The sequence below is a fragment of the Lineus longissimus genome, chromosome 5 (genome assembly GCF_910592395.1).
Source record: "Lineus longissimus chromosome 5, tnLinLong1.2, whole genome shotgun sequence".
NCBI classification, from domain to species: domain Eukaryota; kingdom Metazoa; phylum Nemertea; class Pilidiophora; order Heteronemertea; family Lineidae; genus Lineus; species Lineus longissimus.
In genome coordinates this window covers 23,266,326-23,286,317 of record NC_088312.1, presented here as the reverse complement: position 1 = coordinate 23,286,317, position 19,992 = coordinate 23,266,326, and the positions used below count along the sequence as shown (strand labels likewise).

The 19,992-nt window shown below is 42.9% G+C and overlaps 2 protein-coding genes across 2 annotated transcripts; one reads left to right on the top strand and one right to left on the bottom strand.

The window, feature by feature from the left end:
* Window positions 1–309: 309 nt before the first annotated feature.
* On the bottom strand, window positions 310–4,503 carry LOC135488273 (proton channel OtopLc-like). The gene is made up of 6 exons (XM_064772814.1): window positions 4,260–4,503; window positions 3,861–3,987; window positions 2,943–3,438; window positions 2,355–2,515; window positions 1,861–2,074; window positions 310–1,387 (listed from the first exon to the last, which is right to left on the bottom strand). Exons 1-6 carry the CDS (start codon window positions 4,274–4,276, stop codon window positions 444–446), a joined length of 1,959 nt encoding a protein of 652 aa, XP_064628884.1. The 5' UTR covers window positions 4,277–4,503; the 3' UTR covers window positions 310–443.
* Window positions 4,504–11,333: 6,830 nt separating this feature from the next.
* LOC135488630 (atrial natriuretic peptide receptor 2-like) lies at window positions 11,334–19,852 on the top strand. The gene is made up of 15 exons (XM_064773274.1): window positions 11,334–11,382; window positions 12,861–12,972; window positions 13,390–13,470; window positions 14,011–14,091; window positions 14,628–14,732; window positions 14,921–14,992; window positions 15,212–15,356; window positions 15,541–15,714; window positions 16,118–16,292; window positions 16,804–16,947; window positions 17,196–17,388; window positions 17,544–17,718; window positions 18,138–18,236; window positions 18,802–18,893; window positions 19,122–19,852. Exons 1-15 carry the CDS (start codon window positions 11,345–11,347, stop codon window positions 19,179–19,181), a joined length of 1,746 nt encoding a protein of 581 aa, XP_064629344.1. The 5' UTR covers window positions 11,334–11,344; the 3' UTR covers window positions 19,182–19,852.
* The last annotated feature ends 140 nt before the right edge of the window (window positions 19,853–19,992 follow it).

Below are 19,992 nucleotides of genomic sequence, written 5' to 3'. Positions count from 1 at the left end.
TCAATGATGACAACACCAAAGTCAGACAATAAAAGATGGACTAATTTGATAATAGAAATGATGACCATGCAGCTGTGAGACAACAGATTTCTATATACACTATGTAGTTGGTGGTGTCCTAGATTGCCAAATCGGCTATGTGGGTTCCGGTAGCGTCTCAGGGTCGTGAGCTTCTGCCTTTTGCCTTCGTGTAATTCATCTAACTTTCCTGGCTCTGCCAAGCGTTTTTGATTCCCAAGACGCGAGTCGGACTCATATCCACAGTCTTCGATAAACCGCCACACAAAGAAAGACCAGAAAAGACTATAGTACTGTACTTGAGATTGTATTTTGAATAATACTACATGAAATATTTATACCAATTAAATGATGCACATTACTACAATTGTATGTACATTCTTTTTCGTTTCAACAAGATTAGAAGGATTTCCATTATGGAACCCTTAGTCATCAACGGACTCATGAAATGTGTAAGAATTCTTCCAAATTTCGTAAAGACAGGTCGAGGAGTGAAATCGGAAGAAAATCGACAAAGGTTTGCAGAATGTCGCCATCACGTTCCATTCGTGAAGCTTCTGTGGGTTGGTGGAGCCCATCACCTGGTACACGCCACCCCTGATATTCAGAAGATTCTGCAGCCAGAGGGATAGGTTGAGTAGCAAGAGCAAGACGACTGCTTCTCGCCCGGGCTTATGCCGCAGATTGTTTGAAGTGACCGAGTGTCGCCTCAATCCGTCATACACGAACAGAACCTGCAGGGTGGCCTGGAGGAGGGAGAGGCATCCAGCAAATGCCCCCGCAACTCTCATCCACACCTCCAACTCATTTGTAGTCAAGTACGAGTAGATCGTAAAGCTTTCAGAACTGTACACCCCGACCACTGCTATCATCAAAAGATTCTCATCCGGGCCTCTTCGGTACGATGGGAGAATTGAAAGTTGCTTTATCATATAGAGGGCGCTACAAACTGCAATGATGCTAAAGAAGAGGAGGACAATATCTGTGAAGTTAAAGATAGCGCCTGAAACTTTCACGTCAGTTTTTTCATAAGCGTTGCTGACAACGCACGAAAGCACTGATGTGGTCGCCATGATAATACCAAAAAAGGTGCCTTTGTACGATTTATGGCACGTGATATCAAACTTCAGGTGGTTCGGGAATTGCGGAATCGTAGACGGATCGGAAGAATTCGCTTTGCTCATTATCCGGCGCCTCAGCCGTATTTTCTCCGTTATGCCGATGTTTGAGTAGATGTTGTTGAAGGAGACGGCGCATATCAGGCTGAACTCTACAATGAGTGGGTAGAGGTAGATATAACTCGAGACTACGTCGGTGGCGCGGATGATGGCTTCGCTGCAAGATTTAGTATTCACTCGGGGTCCGTACCCTGTGTAAAATAAACAGGAAATGTGTCAAAGGGGCAGAAGAGTTCGTCCTCTTGGATAAAATAATCACAGTCTCCCACCAAAGACAAAATCATTTTATTCGTACGTGATCTCGCTCATCCATAACTGATCGTGGTGATTACTTTTGCAGTTTCACAGGCAGGCAGCACTGAGGGGTACCGGCGTATTATGTAATCACCCGTCACCCCTTTCATTTGCCAGATTAACTGCGAATACGACAACGAAAATTAGTTATGCATGAGCATTAGTTGAGCGACATCGCGGACGAATGAAGTAATTTGATCGTACACCGTGATAATGTCCAGCGACTGTACATTGTATTTCTATTCAAATGGCGTTGTGTACCACACAGCAGGATCTAACCTGTTTTGTCATCGACGTAATGTGTACTGTTTCGAGTACAATGTCAGCATGATCAACCAATGAAGAGATATTTGTACTTTTTTGATCTTACCGTTAAGTTGAAGAATGCCCGGCATGGTGGCAATTGTTCCGTTGTTGGTAGGCAAGGCGAAGCTCGTTGATGTTGTGGGACTTTGTCCATGAGTGTGTTCATTCATGATTTCACTCACTTCATCCATGACATTGAAAATCCAACTGTTGACATTGGTCGCCAGGAGGTGCATGACGCCAAATTGACAAAGCCCCTTGAAGCGGTTGATGGAAATCTGAACGAAAATGGAAGGGAAAAGTGTCATGTTACATGTATAATTTCATGAGTTGCAAATGTATTTCATGTTGGTAATATTTTCAATTGATTAAAAAGGAGTTTATTTGGAGTTGGCCTTCCCAATCGCAACAAGCATTTGACAATGTATGCACTGCTGTACCGCGAGAGTCAAACTCCAAGTCAGTGGGGCAAGTAGGACCATAGCATTGTGCAGGTCACTTGGGTCGCGGATTGTAAGTCCAAGGAGAAAGACGGTCAAAAAATGTCCATAGACTCACCTTTGAGTATCTGAAAATAAAGTGTAGCTGTAGAGCGGCAAACACGGCTTGGAGAGCCCATCTGAAGACGAACATCAAAGGCGGCATGTGACATTTAACTATAACATCACCATAGAATATGATGCCAATACAGGTTGATAAAATTGTTCCGATCCCAAAAACTGGAAGGTAAAAACAAGGTGGTTATAGGTATGCCTCATTTGAAGAAAGACACACGTTCCTAATTGATATATCTGTGAAACAAGAAAAAGCCATTACTTGGATCCACTGTACCGTATATGATCGTAAACAGTAGCTTTATAACCTTCAAATGAGAATTGGGAAATTTGACACTTTCGCCTAAATCTTTCGCATCTTCCACACGAGTCAAGCTTTCGCCGGGAGCAGGATTGAGGAACACTGGCAAACTCATTAAGTGCACCACTGCCATATGTACATGTTACTCAGTTCTAAGTTCTAAGAAAAATCCAATCAGAGATATTTGAATGGCTGGCAAGTCATAGCGGCCGGCTTCCATGTCTTGACTAAAGTGGAAACTCGCCCAGGTTAAGTTGTAGTTTACCACAATCTGGTACACGGTTTACTTACACACGGCCCCCAAACGGACATAGAAGTTGGGATAGGCGGCTTCACCGTGCCGCAGGATAGTTACAGGTGCTACCGTCTCCTTCGACGAGCCTGTTCCAGCTCTGTGACGCCTTACATCCGATGGATATTCGACAACAGAAACGGTACGCCTGGTCAATCTACTACCACCATTCTGATGGGCGGGAGGTAGGTCTAGTGTTGAGCCTGAGCGGCCGGCGCGACATGATTCCTGCGGCAAGCTCACCCCATCCACGGACTGATTCCCCAGCTGTTGACTGTTCTCCGAATTCGCTTCACTTGGTGGAGTTACTTCGAAGATGAAAGTGGTGGCAAGGGAGTTGAAGCTCTGGGCTCGTGACATCCCCCGCTGCTCTTGGACCCTCTCATCCAAACCTTGTAGTTCGGACTCCTCGAAGAGGGAGACTCGCCTGACCAGGAATATGAGCATAAACAGAAAGAAAAGGACCGCCACACCCGTTAGGAAGATACGGAACACCTAAAACAAGAAGAAAGCATAGATAAATGTACAAGATTTTAATTTGAATATTCAAATTTCTATATTCAACCTACGAACTTCGTAAGGGCTACAGAAGTAGCCCTAAACTATGGATTGAACTGGTTTGAGTCGTTCGAAACGGCGGGAGCTGCTTTTTTTAAAGAGGAAGTAGGCCTACGTACAATGTGGACATTCGTGAGGGAAAATGCCAGTGACAAACGGACTCGAGGTTCATGACCTGATATTTTGCTACTATTTGGTTGAAATTGTAGTTAAGGAGGGCAAAATGTTGAGATTAGTACACACTTCGATGCATGTCTTTGAAGGAAGAGAATGAGCAAGCGATTCCACATACAAATAATTTTCGACATTCATCATTTTGAGAAAGAATACATCTTAATCCTCCCGAAAGGTTTACTCACTTCAATGGAAATATTGATGATCTTCACGGAGGCTCCGCCTGGCACAACTTTTGATGTGGAGAGAAGAATCCCGAGCACCACAATCCCCAGCGCATAAAGCTTGCTAAGGGTATCAACAACCAGCGATCTGGAAGGGGAAGATAACATGTAAAAGATCCGCGCAGGACCTGAGGAAAAAGCTAATCCTTCTCCAAGCTTAGGAGACGCAGAGGCCCAATGGTTGAGCATCTGACTTATAATCAGAAGAGAGTGGGTTCTACATTCGGCCAATGTCATTCCGCCGGTAAAGTCTTTTTTAATTTTTGATATTGTGTAAGCAAATGTGTTTTGCATTTAGCCTATCAAGCCTCGGATGGGTTCATAATGCCTTCAATGTTCTTGAATTTGTGTAGCACTTACTTTGATGGCGCCTTCATTCTCTGGCTGATTTCTCGGAGTGTCTGATACACCTTTCCTTGACTCAGCAGGCGACTAGGCAAAACAGCAATTCCAGCCTTCACCTCAAATAGCGCCCAAGACAGGTAGCCGTCGAATAGAAAGTGTCATTCTCTCTGTTTTGAGTGTCAATCAGCTTACTGTTTTGATGACCACGTACCAAAATGTTACCAGGTCAAACCAATAAATGGCATGCGCGATGCACGTAAATGAAGGCTGTATCGTAAAATCAACGGTACGTGGATGAAATTAGGACTGTGGAATGAAGATGACCCTATGACATTGATAAGGGAATTGATACCGAACTCGAGCTATTGGTTGTGTCACCCAAATACGATCAATCGAAAAGATCCATTGAAACATTCTCTGTCACCAAACACCGCGAGGCTGGAGGTAAAATGCTGGCCGAAACCGAGGAGCACGAGTCGAAGTCTTCGACAAAGTGACAGCTCCAACCCGAGCGGCGTTCAGTCACACCATCAATGCCGACAGTGAGGTATCAGTTTATGTCAAGTCACCTCAGACTAAACATTAAAATGTGAGTTTTGACTTCTTTCAAATTTTGCACCAACCCATATGGTTATCGTTGTCTAACCAAATTCGAGTTGTGTCTGGCTGGTTTGTCCAGGATACCCCCTATCACCCTACACCAACCACGAGCCCATTGGACCTTGTTTTGTCTCTCTGTCACGAATATTAGGCACAGTGTTTTGAAATAGAAGGTTAAGTACTTGATGTTTTCATCCGTTTGACGATGACCCATCGTATAAGTGTAGCATCAAGTCGGGACGGGGGAAGGGGAGGGGAAAGTTGTCCGAACTCTCTAGGTCTTCTGAGTGCCCCCTCCGACTGTTTTCGGTCAAAGTCTGAAGTGGCTTCAGCAAATGATGCAGTAATTTACGTGGGAAGTTAACCCACTTGATCCTCAAATGTGTTAATTGGCCATTTGTTACTAGATATCCTTCCGTGTATCATTAGTTATGTAATAAAAGTCTTTATTAACAAAGCTCGTTCATCAACTCACGGTGAAGGTGCTAAACCATTCATTTAGATCATCGCACATTAAATCATAAAAATCACCTAACTGTCACTTGCAATTATCGGTCGACGTGCCGCCCGTGCTATGACGCAACATGATGCGCCTGCTAATCAACTCTTCGTTGTTGCTTATTAACCCATATGTTTTGCTAATTAGCGCATCATTAATACCGCTGCATGATCGTTCTGATTTTTGAACCGCAAATTAATGCCGCAGCAACCGAAACAACTTTATTAGTTATATAAACATACTTTCGTTTTTGCATAAAAAAGTGGAAGGCTAGTCGAACCTGAGTGATAGTTATCTTTGAGGTGAAAACGTAATCCGTAATTATCATGCGAATCTGTTTGATATTCATTAGTGGTAACAAATGTGAAAGCGTGATGCAAAATGATACTGCGCCTTCATGACTACCTTGGTGGGGAGCGGTCAAGGTACGCCCTGGTCGCAGGTGTTTAAAAGGACAAACATCACGTTATATCTAACGGTTATGATAAGTATCATTAAAGGACGTTATCTCTTTCAGTTAAACCAATCAAAATTAATTTAAGCTTTGGTTGTTTCCATGTAAAAGAGAGCTACATGTAGAAGGACCATGACATTTCAGTAGGGGGGGGGGGGACTCAGTTAAGGCGGAGACTAATTACAAAAGATGAGGAGCTCTCATCTATCATAATGACTTACCCTAACAAAGCTGGACCCCTATATATACAGGGTGATCCACATATACTCTTGAGAAAAAAACTATTCGCCAGCCTAGGAAGGTATCGTGGGATACATTTCCTTTTTGTAGTGATGTTTTTCTCAGTCTCTTGATACAATTCCATGGAGGCGATCATCACAAAAATCATGTTGTTGGTTTGCAACAGTGAAAATATGCACAGAATCTCGCACCTTCGCATACTACTCAGCATCACAGCGTGGAGATTGATTTTTATAGATTATCGACCAATCAGCGTCGACTGTTATATAAGTGGCGGGATAGCTGTCAGTCATGTCGTCTGCTATATTGTAAAGATGCGTAAATTGTTCCGTTGTTATGATTGTTCGTTGCTGTTGAAGGATGTAGCCATAAAGTGAAAACATAGACCAAATAGGCCTACTAAAGATGGATTCTGTCTTCACGTGTTTTATTTTAATGGCGGCGTTTTTGTCGATTTCTGGACAACAGACGCAGTTGAAAATGATGGTGCTATTGCCACAGACGCCAGGGTTCCCGGGCTTTAAGTTCCCATTCGGGGCGGAAATGTCCGGTGGAGCAGGTAGGGATATTCATCTTCCAATTGCCACATCTTTCTCAATTTCAATGAGACCTAGAGACTTGCCATTGTCCGGTTGTCGTAATGTCAACAGCCTTGTATTCGCTTGCACCAATGAGTGGTCGTGTTACCGGGGTTTCACTGTAGCATCAAGATATGGGCTCTCTGAATTTATTTAAGATAGTTTCAGTAGAATGTTCGTTATGGTGATACTAAGCACCCACTTAGTTAACGTAAAGATGCACAATGACGAGCATAAACTGGTGTAGTCACAAACAGGAAGTCTTCTCGTAATTTGCTTAGTAAACTCATCCACTCTCATGAACATCTACGAAGAAGATCACCATATCAACCAGCACCATCTTACTGAAAGTCACAATAACTTTCATTGCTGTCATAGTTTTATCATTGTCGAACTGTCTCTCACCACCATGCTTTGGGTTACAACTATTTCAACCGATCAAATCATCTTTCGACATATCATAGTCATGAGAAGTTCATTGATTGCTGTATAGTGTCATTTAAGTCAGGCAAAATTCTGAAATAGTCAGTCATGTATCGCGCGGATTTGCGCTCTTCCCTAACAGTCCTTCCAACTTATTGCCAAATGACCCCATTTAACTCGTCGAGGAAGAAGTTACGATGAAGTGTGAGGTTTTTAACGTCGTCTGGCGCGGTACGAATTCTCCCATTACGCCCTTCGTGAATCCTCCTTGATTCGTTTTGATAATTGGATACAGATCGATAGGTTACGAGCTCCGTTCCACTGCTTTTTTGCAGTAATAGCAGCAATCGAAGACATCGAGGCTGAAGGTTTACTCCCCGGCTATCATATCAACACTGAATTCGTCAACTCGAAATGCGATGCCATCTACGGCTTTGGTAAGTTCTGATCGGTCGTGGTCTTCGCCATCATCCATCTCTCGAGCTGCTGCCCAAGAGTTCTGGCCTTCACATCCCGATATCTGACTTCGTCATACACCGACAATGTATGTTGGGAGTATCTGGGAGAGAATACTCTGGAAATTCAATAATGTTGAACAAATTGTGTGGCCAAGACACGAAGTCGAGAACAGAGAACTTTGATCGCTCGACCGACAATCTGGAGATCCGTCGTTCGAATCCCACTCCAGTTAAGCAACTTGCTTTTACTTTACATATTTCATGGTTTCGAATGACCTATACAAGTTGCATCTGAAAAATAAGATACTCTGAATCTTATCATTATGAAGTGAATATTTTGTAAATAAAGGCTTTCTACCAAAGGCCGAGGTTATGAAGACGCCGTTTCTCTGACACTGTATGCGTTGTAAACGAACTTCCATTCCCAACAAGTTCTTGTTTCTCCACCAATAATGTCTTTTCTCTCTCATTTTAATAGGAAATGCATTCACAGCGTTTTCCAACTCATCCTATGACGTCATCATCGGGCCGGCATGCTCTGCGGTGTGCCGGATGGTTGGGCGACTGGCGGCGTACCTCAACATCCCGTGCTTCTCCGGACTGTGTGATGACATTGAAATGATCAACAAGAACGAATTTCCGGTAGGTTGAACATCTTTAAGTAAAACCCCAGCACCCGGTATACGGTATATCAAACATGCATGCTGGCTCAGAACCACGGAATTCAACAATATTATTAACTTGCAGAAAGGTCGTTGCCTAAATCCACAACGAAATTCCACTTTTTTCGTGGAGGCTGAAAGCTATAATTGGATCCCCTATGGTATCAATGTGTGTCGGATGTCACTGGTGCCGGGGTGCCCAAAGCCCTTTCAGCGATACTGCTTGGCCGCCATGATCGGGACTTACATTAAATCTCTCGTTTTCGGTGGTTATCGCAGTGACCTGCCAATAGATATCAAATCCAGTGATTACCCGCAGACGAGCAGTCCTCGTTTGCGGCGCGTTTCAAAGGCCAGGCCAAAAAGAATGATGTATCAGCCAAAAAATATTCACCCTTTCAGACCCTCACCAGATTTCTTGGTTCATTCGAGAAAACGGCCATGGCAGTTCGGAAAATTCTCGAATTCAACAAGTGGAATCGCGTCAGTATCATCTGGGAGATGCACCCAGATATTGTGTGGCGGTACACGGCGAACGCGCTGAAGACCTTGCTAGATGAGTCGGATAACTTCACCATTGCTGAGTTTATACAACTTGGTATAGGATCTGATCTGACCGTGGAAGAGGCAGTGGCCAAGTCTGCATTGGTCAGTCGAAGTAGGTGGATTTCTTTTGTAACGATAACGATAATTAATATCTGAACGCGTCTGAACCAAACTTCAGTAGTTGGAAGATGTCGTGTAATTTATAAGCCAGCAAACTGAGAAAATCCACGGGATTTTGTCATTTTTGTGCAAGAGGGAACCTGAGCCTGGGGGAAGCCTTTTGAACCTGCAGTGTTGGATTATCGGCTGTCCGAAGTTAAGGGATATAAGGTACAGGCGGATTGCAAACTTCCTAAGTTTATTCGCGGGGGGGGGTACCAGGACATTTTATGTTCCTTCCTAAATTGTACTAATGAATATCTATACAAAACTGTTAACTTCCTTGTGATATTAGTAATATTGGTGGCGACTACCGGGGGAGTGATCCGTGATATCGCAGTAGCAGCCAAGGAGCAAGGCCTCATCGATGAGGGGAAGTACATCTTCATCTCCGTAGACTTTTACACTCAGAAACGATCATTTGGCGACTTTGGATGGAGTCGGGTAGGTCTACCAATTCTGTTGGAAATCTTTACCTTCGAATTTACGGTTGTTGGTAGCTGGACCTTATTAAAGCACAATGTTCTGTCCCATGACAATAACCTTCAGGTATTCTTCGCGCTCTACAGGGTGATGACAAGGACGATTTGGCCAAGGAAGCCTACATGGCCTTTTTCTTCGTGTCCTACTACAACCGAGACACATCGCTTGAGTACGATCAGTTCCAGGCCAGGGTCAAGAACATCTCGAAGGAGAGGTTCGGCTTTGACTACAATAAAGATGAAGTGGTAAGACAGCTTTTATGGCTCAGGATATTCGTACCTGGGAAGCAAATGTCCCCAGCTGCGACCGTTTATCTATCCCTGCGAGTAGTGTTTTCTAGGTGTTTTTACATCCAACTGAGCACAGACTTTGTTATGGAAGGTTTGGATTTTTTGCTGCATTGGTCATTGAAACAAGGACAATACCACATGTCTACTCACAATAGTGAAGAAGAAAAATCTCGCAAAAGCTCACACTGCCTTTTAGTGTCAGTTTCTCAAGGCATGGATATCACAACACTGCAAAGGCCATCCGAAATCTGGTTGTGGTTTCAATGCTGTCGGAAACGTAAACTGATTGTCAAGATGGTGGCCATCACTCACTGTTCTTCTCTATGCAGTAGAGGATGGACCAATATGGCGAATTAGGTCGATTCCATTTTGGAAATGTTAAGTGTATATTGGAAGTGATGACGTCATTCTGTAACTCTCATTTGTGTTCCAGCTGCCCTACCCTGCTGCCAACCTCTACGAAGCAGTTTACCTATACGCCATCTCCATGAACGAAACCATATCAGGGGGAGGCCCAATCAATAATGGAACAGCAGTGTCGCGCCGACTGTGGGGCCGATCTTTTAAGAGTAAGAGATAAAAAGGGATTTTCACTAAAGCATGATTGTACAGTTGTAAGGACATATCTTTAGTCGAGGCATGCACGTCCGCATTATCACCAGTTTGAATACAATACTCAACCAAAGACATACTAAGTAATGATTGAACCAGCTGTGTCTAACACATCAGGTTTTGGAAATGTCTCCAGTATTTAGGTATCAAATTCGAAATCTCCGAAGTGAGCCATACACCACCAAGATATTTGTCAGTTAGCTTTTCGTCGACTACGACAGTTTTTCATTTTTGATATACTAAGTAAACTTAACATTTGTTTTACCCTTTGTTCTTTTCATACGAAAGAAACCTTTTTTACCTTCTTTCTGTTGTCGTCAGGTATCACTGGAGACTTGAATCTGAACACAAATGGTGACCGAGAACAAGCCTACACCATCAAGCACATGCAAGATGTTAACACAGGCGATATTGAGGTAAGGTTCAGCCTACCGTTACACCATCGAGTTCATATTGTTGACCCAGTGTCAAAACGAACTTTAAGATACATGATGACTTCGCCAGGATCAAGAAGAACAACTACCATGATCTTTTGAATTCTATGTGATTGCCTTTTCAGATAGTTGCCGACTACTTCAGCCAAAACACCAGTTTCGTGGTGAAGAAGACCATCGTGTGGCCAGGTCCGAATGGCCCACCAATCGATCACCCTCCCTGCGGATACAACAATGAATTCTGTGAGGAAGGTAAGACCAGCAGAACGAAAAAAATCCGGCTTGGTCGTAAATATCTCTGTTGACCCTGAATGCTTTTGCAAAAAGGATAATGCAGGGAGTGGAGGTATGCACCTTTTGTTTCGGATGTTACGAGTGTTTCGAGCGTTCTTGACGTGATGAAATTTGGCCTCCTGAATTTGATCTCATAGGTTTCTCTTCACTTTCAGCGTTTCTTCCACATTAAGGAGGTATTCTCCAAGGAGTATCTTTCTTCTAATGCGAGATGAGTTTTTGCGTGCCATTACGTCTGGACGCCAATTAAGGTTTAAGCCTAGATACACATCACAAACAAATGAGGTTTTCCTTTTTTTTTCTTTTTAGATGAAATGAGACAACTCATCACCGTTCTGGCCGCCGTAATCAGCTGCCTGTTCGTGGGGATGTTCGTGGTGTTAGGGGTTGTGTACCTTCTATACAGGTGGGCACTACGAGTCAACTACAAACCTTATATTAATTTAGGTGAAATCATTGAAATGGCCTCAATAGAGATAACCTTACAGTTTGTTGCTTTATCATCATCAAAAATATCTGTTTAGATAAGGAGAAACACTGTATGCCAACATGATTCTGGCGTTTATTTAAACGCATACATACACCCATAGTAATAGTCAGATGTATCATCTGTCCCAACAATTTGCGCGCAACGACAGCGTATTTGGCCTGTTGCATTACTGGCAGCAATATGCAGCACACTGCGTCCGTTTCGCCGATGGGGCTATCTATATCTTGTTCGATAACTCTTTCCTTGACTAACACTGTGGCAGGCCGTTATACTTCATAAAGCAGTATATAAGTGGAGACAAACAGTCATCACAATACAACACCCGACACCTCACAGTAATTACAAATCACTGCGCTTATGTATTGTTTCCAAATTCTACACTACAGCCATTGTTTCCGAATCGGTCAGTGATATTTGACAATTGACATTGAAGCGCCTCAAACAATGGCAGTTTACTCGATAACAATGTGTGAATGGTGGATATTATGTATTCGGTCAATGCTGTGCCAGTTCTCAGTAGTAATATAATGTCCTGGGTGACAGTAATTTAAGATACGTCGGTGTATTGTTGTACAAATGTTTTTACAACAAAGGCAATAACGTGTTAATACGATGTATTGATATCCACACGTTCGTCAATATAGTGTTGATTTCAAAGTGACATTTGGTCATTATTATTGCTGTGACATTATTAGTTCTATCTTCCTCTATGGCCAGAATCATATAGGATTCACTTTGTAATTTGTCATGTTTCACTTGTCACGAGTTAACTGACTCAGGCTTGAAAACACGACGTGAAGCTGAAAAGTGTCATCGTGAATCGTATGTTGCTCGCTCTTTGGAAATGTCACGCAAGAAAGTGAACAGTGACACGTTACATGTGAAAACGTGAACTTTATATAATCGCGGCTTCAGCGTCATCCTTGAAGACTGCCGGTGTAGAAGTTTAAAATGGCCTAGGATAAAATGTCCGGGAACAAAGGATTCTATTATGCGCTGAGCTAGTGACGGTCATTGCCTCTATAGAACCATATGCCATAATCTGTCAGAATACAATAGGCCCGGACACTTTTTCTAGGGGGGACACTTTTTACTTTTACACCGACCTTCTTCCTTCATCTTTGTCATTTGTCATCCGATAGCAATAATAAGTGCACTGTAATCAATGTTTTCTGATCCACGGGGGATGAGTATTAGTTGGTCAAAGACGCTCCTATCCTGTAATAACACGAATTGATCGTCAACGGTGGTAAAGGCAATGTTGATTGATTGATTGATTGATTGATTGATGGCGACCTTGCCTTAATCTTTTTGAGGTTTGATGCTTTTCAGAGTAGGTATGGTTCAGGGCTCTGATTTTAGTGCGATTGTAAACAGAATATTATTTTTTCCAGGCGGTTCCAGTGGCAAAAACTGGTTAACGAGATGAAATGGAAGCTTGACTTTGGCGACATTATGCAGGAGAGAAAGTCGCGGTCCATGATGAGGTTTAGGTCGAACGGTTGTGTAAGTTACATTCAGGAAATCGAAACAATTCATGAAAAAGTGTCAGCATGGGTTTCAGGGCTGCTCCAAAATATGAGAACATCCACAATAGCCGCATGATTGTTCAGTGCGGATATGACGTGGGGGTCGATGTTATTCAGATTTGCACTGATAATCCTTTGATGAGACAGTGGAACAATAGGTATTTAGGCCCAGGTGTGAGCGGGCTTCCTTTGAAGGTAATGGACTGTTTATTGTCTGCGAAGTGAGGGTCGAATAAACATAATGATTATGTTCAAGGTGCAATATGACGAAATAGAAGTACCACCTTGGTGACGACGCTCAATATATCTTTTTCCAGCCTCTGACGGCATTTCACCAAACGATTTGTCACACAACTGGTGGCGGGATTATATACTTGACTTTATTTTCTTTCAGATGTCTGTGGCATCATTGGGCACATCAGTGAGCAACAACTCGGTTAGAGAACAAGAATACATTACAACTGGACAATACAATGTGAGCGTTTTGAGCCAAATATGAACAATAGAGCGGATATACTTTTCCTTAGATCCCATTGTGGATATCAGTTTACCTTGACACAATAGAAACACGGCCCTCTTACACTCCCCTCAAAATGAATGAACTAGTGTTTTGTCTGTTTCTTTTCCGCTCTCCTTAAGGCACTGATGACTTGACCCGTGGCCAAGTTCTATTGTCAATGAATTGTTCTGTCCACAGCGTTCTATTGGTGATTCAATAGAACAATCAGCAGTGTAATAGAGAGCCCCTTGTTACGTAATACTTGATAGACTATGTGCCAAGCGTGCATAGATTTGATTTCTTGTTGAGTGCTGCAAACTCTTTTTGAATTTTTCTTCGGATTTTCTTTCGCTTTCTCTCCCTCAGCGATAAAGACAATGAAGCCATTGAGAGAATGTTCGACGAGTTCTTTTCTGACGTTTTATTTCTCGTAACTGATAAAGACATTTATTGTGACAGCTAATTAGCATTATGTTAAGTTATTGTAATTAACAAGTTTCATTCAACGTGTTTTAGGGTGTTATAGTGGCTATGAAGCATATTAAACATCTAAATGAAATAAAGCTGACCAGAGAGCTGAAGATCGAGCTGTCACAGGTAGAGTTGCTCTATTCAAACCTCTCCTTGGTGCATGCAATTGAAAACAAAAATTCTTATAAGAATGTGTCGAGAGTTCTGGAGTGTTCTCCCTTAGAGACGTTCGATTGTCACCACTGAGGAGATCTTCTTCCTCTGACGTATCTCAGTGTTTCTGCTTGTGAGTGTTTCCCCACAATGGTAAAGAACGCTGAAAGTTCGATTGACACGTTTTTCTATGTTGCCCCCTATTTGACAGTCATATTGGCTGTCTATTGTACGGGAACTCTGTAATATGAGGAACAACCACAAATGCTACACCGACACCGAAATTAAGCAACGCGAGAGTCCTAAGGCTATCTGAATGGCAAGTTTGTAAAATAGTTGTTCAAAGTATCAGACGTGATTCAACGAAGGCCGGTGTTTCCTTTCCTGGTAACCCTACTTCTTAAGAGAGGGATACAAACTTTGAGTTTTTCGCTTGCTCCGGTTTCCCCCTACAATGCTCAGTGCTACGGAACCTCTTTACGAGTTAAATTCTTTCTCTGATATTTCAGCTACACGATGTCGTGCATACCAACATCCTGAGGTTCATTGGTGCCTGTATAGAACCGGGAAAGGTTCACATAGTATCTGAATACTGTTCAAAGGGTAGCCTCCAGGTAAGATACAACAGGCTTTTACCTTCTGAAATAGGCCAAGGTTTCGAATAAAACTGTTCAACAGGAACACACTACTGCCTCCGGTATTCTATGCAGTCTAGCCTTGTTCATTATTATTAATATAAATATACCTATGCATTGATTACTAAAAAGTACTTTCCGTTTGACTTAATTAACGTATCTTTCAGGATGTTCTTGAAAACGAAAATGTCGACTTAGACTGGTCGTTTAGACATTCATTGATCAACGATATACTCAAGGTTGGTATTATCATTATTATCTAAAGAAATTAGCAACAAACCTTAAAGGTTGTTCAAATCCATCGGTAGTGTCCAGATTACACAATATTTAGAATATGACTCTCGTGGTTGCATTGTCAAAACCATGCTTTCATGAAAACGGGATAATAGGTCAAGTGATGGTCATGTCATGTGACCCTCCATATGTTACTTCCATTTTCCTTTCCTTTTCAACCACAGGGCCTGCAGTATTTACACATGTCAAAGTTTAAATGTCATGGTAACCTGAAGAGTTCCAACTGTCTCGTTGACAACCGATTTAGTGTCAAACTTGGTGATTTTGCTCCCGTGGAATGGCAACGTGAATCTGCGAGAACGGGAAACGGTGAGTAACCCGTAACATAGGATAACATAGCATAGCAAAGTGGTGCTATTTTTGCTTAGCGAAAGCTGCACACGATCACTTTTCTCGTGCATCCGGTAGCTGCGTCGTACTTGAGATCCAAGATGGCTGCTGGAAGAACTGAGGGCAATAATATTCCTTATAACTATTGTTTATCAATCTGCAGATCTTCTCTGGACGGCACCGGAAGTACTACGCCGCCATTGCCAAGTAAATCAGCAGAGCGACATCTATAGTTTAGCTATCATACTACAGGAGATCATAGAAAGAAAGGGCCCATTCTATATGCATCATGATGTCATCCACACTGCTAATACAGAGGCGGGCTATGCAGCAGATGGTGAGATGATCTTATCGACATATACTCTGTGAACCTCCTTAATTGATAATAAAAAGGACTTTGCCTTGAAACTATCGTGCTTACATCTTTAGCCCTTACAAGACTACTACTTTCAAGAGTCTACTTATCATTGAGTGAGAAACAGCAACAGAAGTCAAATTCGAAATATGTTGGAAATTATTATCATTTCTCAACATACATGTATCCAGTATGTTTCCAGGGATGTTTCCGATCTCGTCGCCCGAAAACCTATTGCAATCGTTGATTGGTTGCCGTAAATATGACGTCATCACTTGCCTTTTTTATTACAAAAGTACGGATACTCGTCAGTCTGAGTAATATTTCTCGATTTGGGAAATTTGATGCATATCAATATTGATCAAGTCTTCCATTTTTTTCTCAGAGATAGTCCAAAAGGTGATGGATAGTCGAACACACCCGGTCCGTCCTACCATCACCCCTGGCGAGTGTAGCGTCAAGCTGTCGCAACTGGTGATAAAATGCTGGGCGGAGAACCCGGAGGCTAGGCCAAAGCTACAAGACGTGCTGACAGAGTTTAGTGGAATCCACGGAGCGAGGTAAAAAGTTTATGAAAAGGTTTGATTTTTTTCGTGTCCGAGCTATCTTTCTAGACATGTCAAGTGCCAAGCTATCTTGTAAGACCGTTGAAGGATCGCTCACCCCTTTCATAGTCATTGCTGCAGAAATAAGCGCACGAGTGGCCAGTATCGAACACAGAAGAAGAAAGAGCTGGCGCTGTCTAGCAAAGAGGTTTGGAAGCGGTGGCACAGAGGAAGGTTGTGGGGTCGAGGCTCGGTCAGTCCCTATCGACACATGTACTTTCAAAACACAAGCAATAATATGGTCAAATGCTGCGTTTCTTTATTTCTCCACGAAGGTTTCTGGGTTCGATTGAGAAATGAATGTAAAGCAGTTGTGACTATTGCACATAAAGGGCTATAAGAACTTGCATTTTATGTATTTCAAATTGAAATACGTATCTTTCATCTCATGACTGGTATTCTTTAGAAGTGGTCAAAGGTACTGGTAGTACATGAAATACGGCAATGGTTCTCATTTCATTTGCAGAGGGAAGTTAAACATCATGGATAGCCTTATGCAGCGTATGGAGCAGTATGCGAACAACCTCGAGGACCTCGTCGAGGAGAGGACTGGCAAATACCTCGAGGAGAAGAAGAGAGTGGAAGAGCTGCTTCATCGTCTCTTGCCCCCGTAAATTTAGCTTTTTCTTTGTTTCTCTCCTTGTTTTCATGAAAATGTCTTTCACGCCGATTGAAAATCTTGGTCCTGAATTCGTTCCTTTTGCTTAAGGACCACGTATTTTCTCACCAGTCTACACTTTTTTCCTCCAATGAGCCTAGAGCAATTAAGATGGAATACCAGACAGGCAATGCAGTCGGTCGCTTCTTCAATTACTCTTTCATTCAGTAAAAAGCGGCCATAAATTGCAATCTTTTCAGTGTGATAGCTACGCAGATCCAAGAGAAAGGCCAAGTGGATCCCGAGACATTCGAGTGCGTGACCATCTACTTTAGTGATATAGTGGGCTTCACCAAGCTTTCTTCCATGAGCACTCCAGTGCAAGTGATAGATTTCCTGAACGACCTCTACACGATGTTCGACGAGATCATCTCAGAGTATGACGTGTACAAGGTAATTAAGTTGGGATCAATTTTAACCATTGATGTTTTGTTGGATTTATGATCAACCCCAAGTCCTAGAGTTAATCATGACACTGCGTGCCACAGCATCCTCCGACACTGATCCGCAGAAGTTCACTGTCAAGATAATGCTTTTGTCTCCTCCAGGTTGAGACTATCGGCGATGCGTACATGGTTGTGTCCGGTTTACCGAACAAAAACGGCGACAACCACGCGGCGGAAATAAGCAAGATGTCATTGAAACTGCTGAAATCGATTAAAAAGTTCACAATCAGCCACTGTCCGGACCAACTGCTACAGTTGCGGATAGGGTTACACTCGGGTACGTATTTGGGATACCACATCCTTCCAGAGTAGACCTTTGATTCACTATTCGTTTATGTGTATGTCGATGAACACCCAAATGCCTGCTGCGGGAGGATGGGATATTTTGAGGACTTTTAAGCATTATTTCCAATGTTGCCACGAGTCTACCTGACTTCAAGCGTGATCCCCAGGACCTTCCAGCGTGTCTCATTCGAGTTGTTCGGTTGGTGACTTGCGCCCAGCATCAGCATCTTTTCCAAACCTTGAAAAGTACTTCAGACGTTCTACTCTACACGACGTTCTGTGGGGACTTTGCACTTTGTTTGACTTGCTTCCGTAAAAGTTCGATAGCCATAGTCTTTATTGGTGGGGAGGAGAACGAGGTCTGTCTTTTCTCGCAATTGATTCTGCATGGAAATCATTGCTCTTTCCTAGGTCCATGTGCTGCTGGTGTGGTTGGCCTGACGATGCCAAGATACTGCTTGTTCGGCGACACAGTTAATACTGCTTCAAGGATGGAAAGCAATGGGGAACGTAAGTTACCAGAACGAACCTACATTTTAATCGTGGGGTACCGGTGTTACATCTGTGGTTGTTTCGCATTTCTCAGTGTTTCCCCCGGGAAATTGCGAGATCGGACGTGTACAATACCAGTCATGAAGAAGCCACTGTGGACAATGGTGAAACGGAAGACAATCTCTAATAAATTTGAATTCAGTGCACAGTTTGAATACTATTGTTCCCCGGCGCATGGATTAAGCACAAGATCCATTCGAGGCCTGATCTATTGTACGCGAAACAATGGCACACAAGAACACTCACAGATACTACGGCGGTCTATCGACTGGTTTGAGGTGTGCAATCCAACCCATGGAGAGAAGGGCTGACGTGTGCATCGGCAGCCTCGCTACGTGGCGCTGACTAACCATTTTCATCTTTCAGTCAGCACATTGTTGCAGATGCAGCAGGACACCTCAATTTAGTGTCTGCATGCCTCGACCAGGCAAAGTATTTTGCAAACAAGCTGACCTACGGTCGATGTCGCTTTCATACGACGGCAGTGACATCTCAGTTGATGTTGTCTAATCTATCGTTTCAGCCCTGAAGATCCATATCAGCAACTCCACAAACGAGATATTGTCGCGGTACGGGTACTTCACAACAACGTTTCGCGGAGAACTGGCTATAAAGGTTAGTACATTCACAGAGTTCGGGTCATTTCATGCACTCTCCTTAGGAACCCGAGGAGCAAGTTGATTTAGGTCCTTGATATATATGTACAGCATCCTGGTGTTACAGGATCCTGATGGGTCCCGGTCGGAAATGCTCTGTTGGTAGTGCTCATGAAGCAGCTCATCTGAGCCATAGTTGATGGCACAAAATTTTAATATTTTTACCCACTCGCCTCCTCTGTTTCAGGGTAAAGGTCAAATGAAGACGTACTGGCTAGATTCAGTCACTGATGCATCGAGACAATGATAGATTCAGGACAAGACTTGGAACCGGTCGAATCAAATATCAAGTCAAGTATGGCAGCAAGAACCAATTACATTCTCAGATGGGGATCGCCAAAAGACATTGAGTGAAGGAGTTTGTTATTTACCAGTATTATAAACTATAGACTTTGTGATTATTTACATTCAAAATGTGGCGAATATGCAATTGCAGGAAAGTTGCGACCAAAATGATAATGAGCGGACGTGAAAGACGTCTCCCTCATCGAAAAGGGTTAAATGAACTTTGAATGTACTGCATGCAGTTGGAAGGCCTCAGCAGTGCTAAAACGAAGCTGTAACATGATCTGATGGGTGTCACTGATAAAGAGGGTCAAATTGATACTGGCAAACGTCGGCTGTCACCTCGTTGACATAATAAAGTTGGTCGTCATTTGTACAACAGAATCTGGGTTTGTAACGATGTTATGTCAAAAGTGCGAATCTTAAGTTGTCAATTGCAGCGAACTTCTTCCTTCGTCACGTTGATCATTCCGTGCGTAATTGAAAAATATAATAACATTTATTGTCATGTCACAGTTAGTATCTCCGATCGTATTACGCTGCAATAGGATGCAAAACTGTCAGACTAAAGAGCCATTTGTGATATTCTGGCGGCTGTGCCCTGTACCGTATGAGGTCCGCCGTTTAACTTTGCATCATGTTGTAGCCTACGTTTCGTCAAAATCGTAAATAATGCCAATTTTGTCAAAATTCGGTTTTATTTTGTTCCTTACGTTCATAGACGTCGGAGCAGCAATGGGCGATCGGCCATGCCCCTCCCTGGCGTTTTGGAC

Excerpts from the sequence above, each read along its gene's own strand:
- LOC135488273 (XM_064772814.1), bottom strand. Across the intron at positions 2,075-2,354 it reads TTATTTTCAGATACTCAAAG|ATTTCCATCAACCGCTTCAA; the intron begins GTGAGTCTATGG and ends ATTTTCGTTCAG. Across the intron at positions 1,388-1,860 it reads GGGCATTCTTCAACTTAACG|GGTACGGACCCCGAGTGAAT; the intron begins GTAAGATCAAAA and ends TATTTTACACAG.
- LOC135488630 (XM_064773274.1), top strand. The coding sequence starts at position 11,345 with ATGTTCGTGGTGTTAGGGGTTGTGTACCTTCTATACAG. Across the intron at positions 12,973-13,389 it reads GGTTTAGGTCGAACGGTTGT|ATGTCTGTGGCATCATTGGG; the intron begins GTAAGTTACATT and ends ATTTTCTTTCAG. Across the intron at positions 16,948-17,195 it reads CTTCATCGTCTCTTGCCCCC|TGTGATAGCTACGCAGATCC; the intron begins GTAAATTTAGCT and ends CAATCTTTTCAG.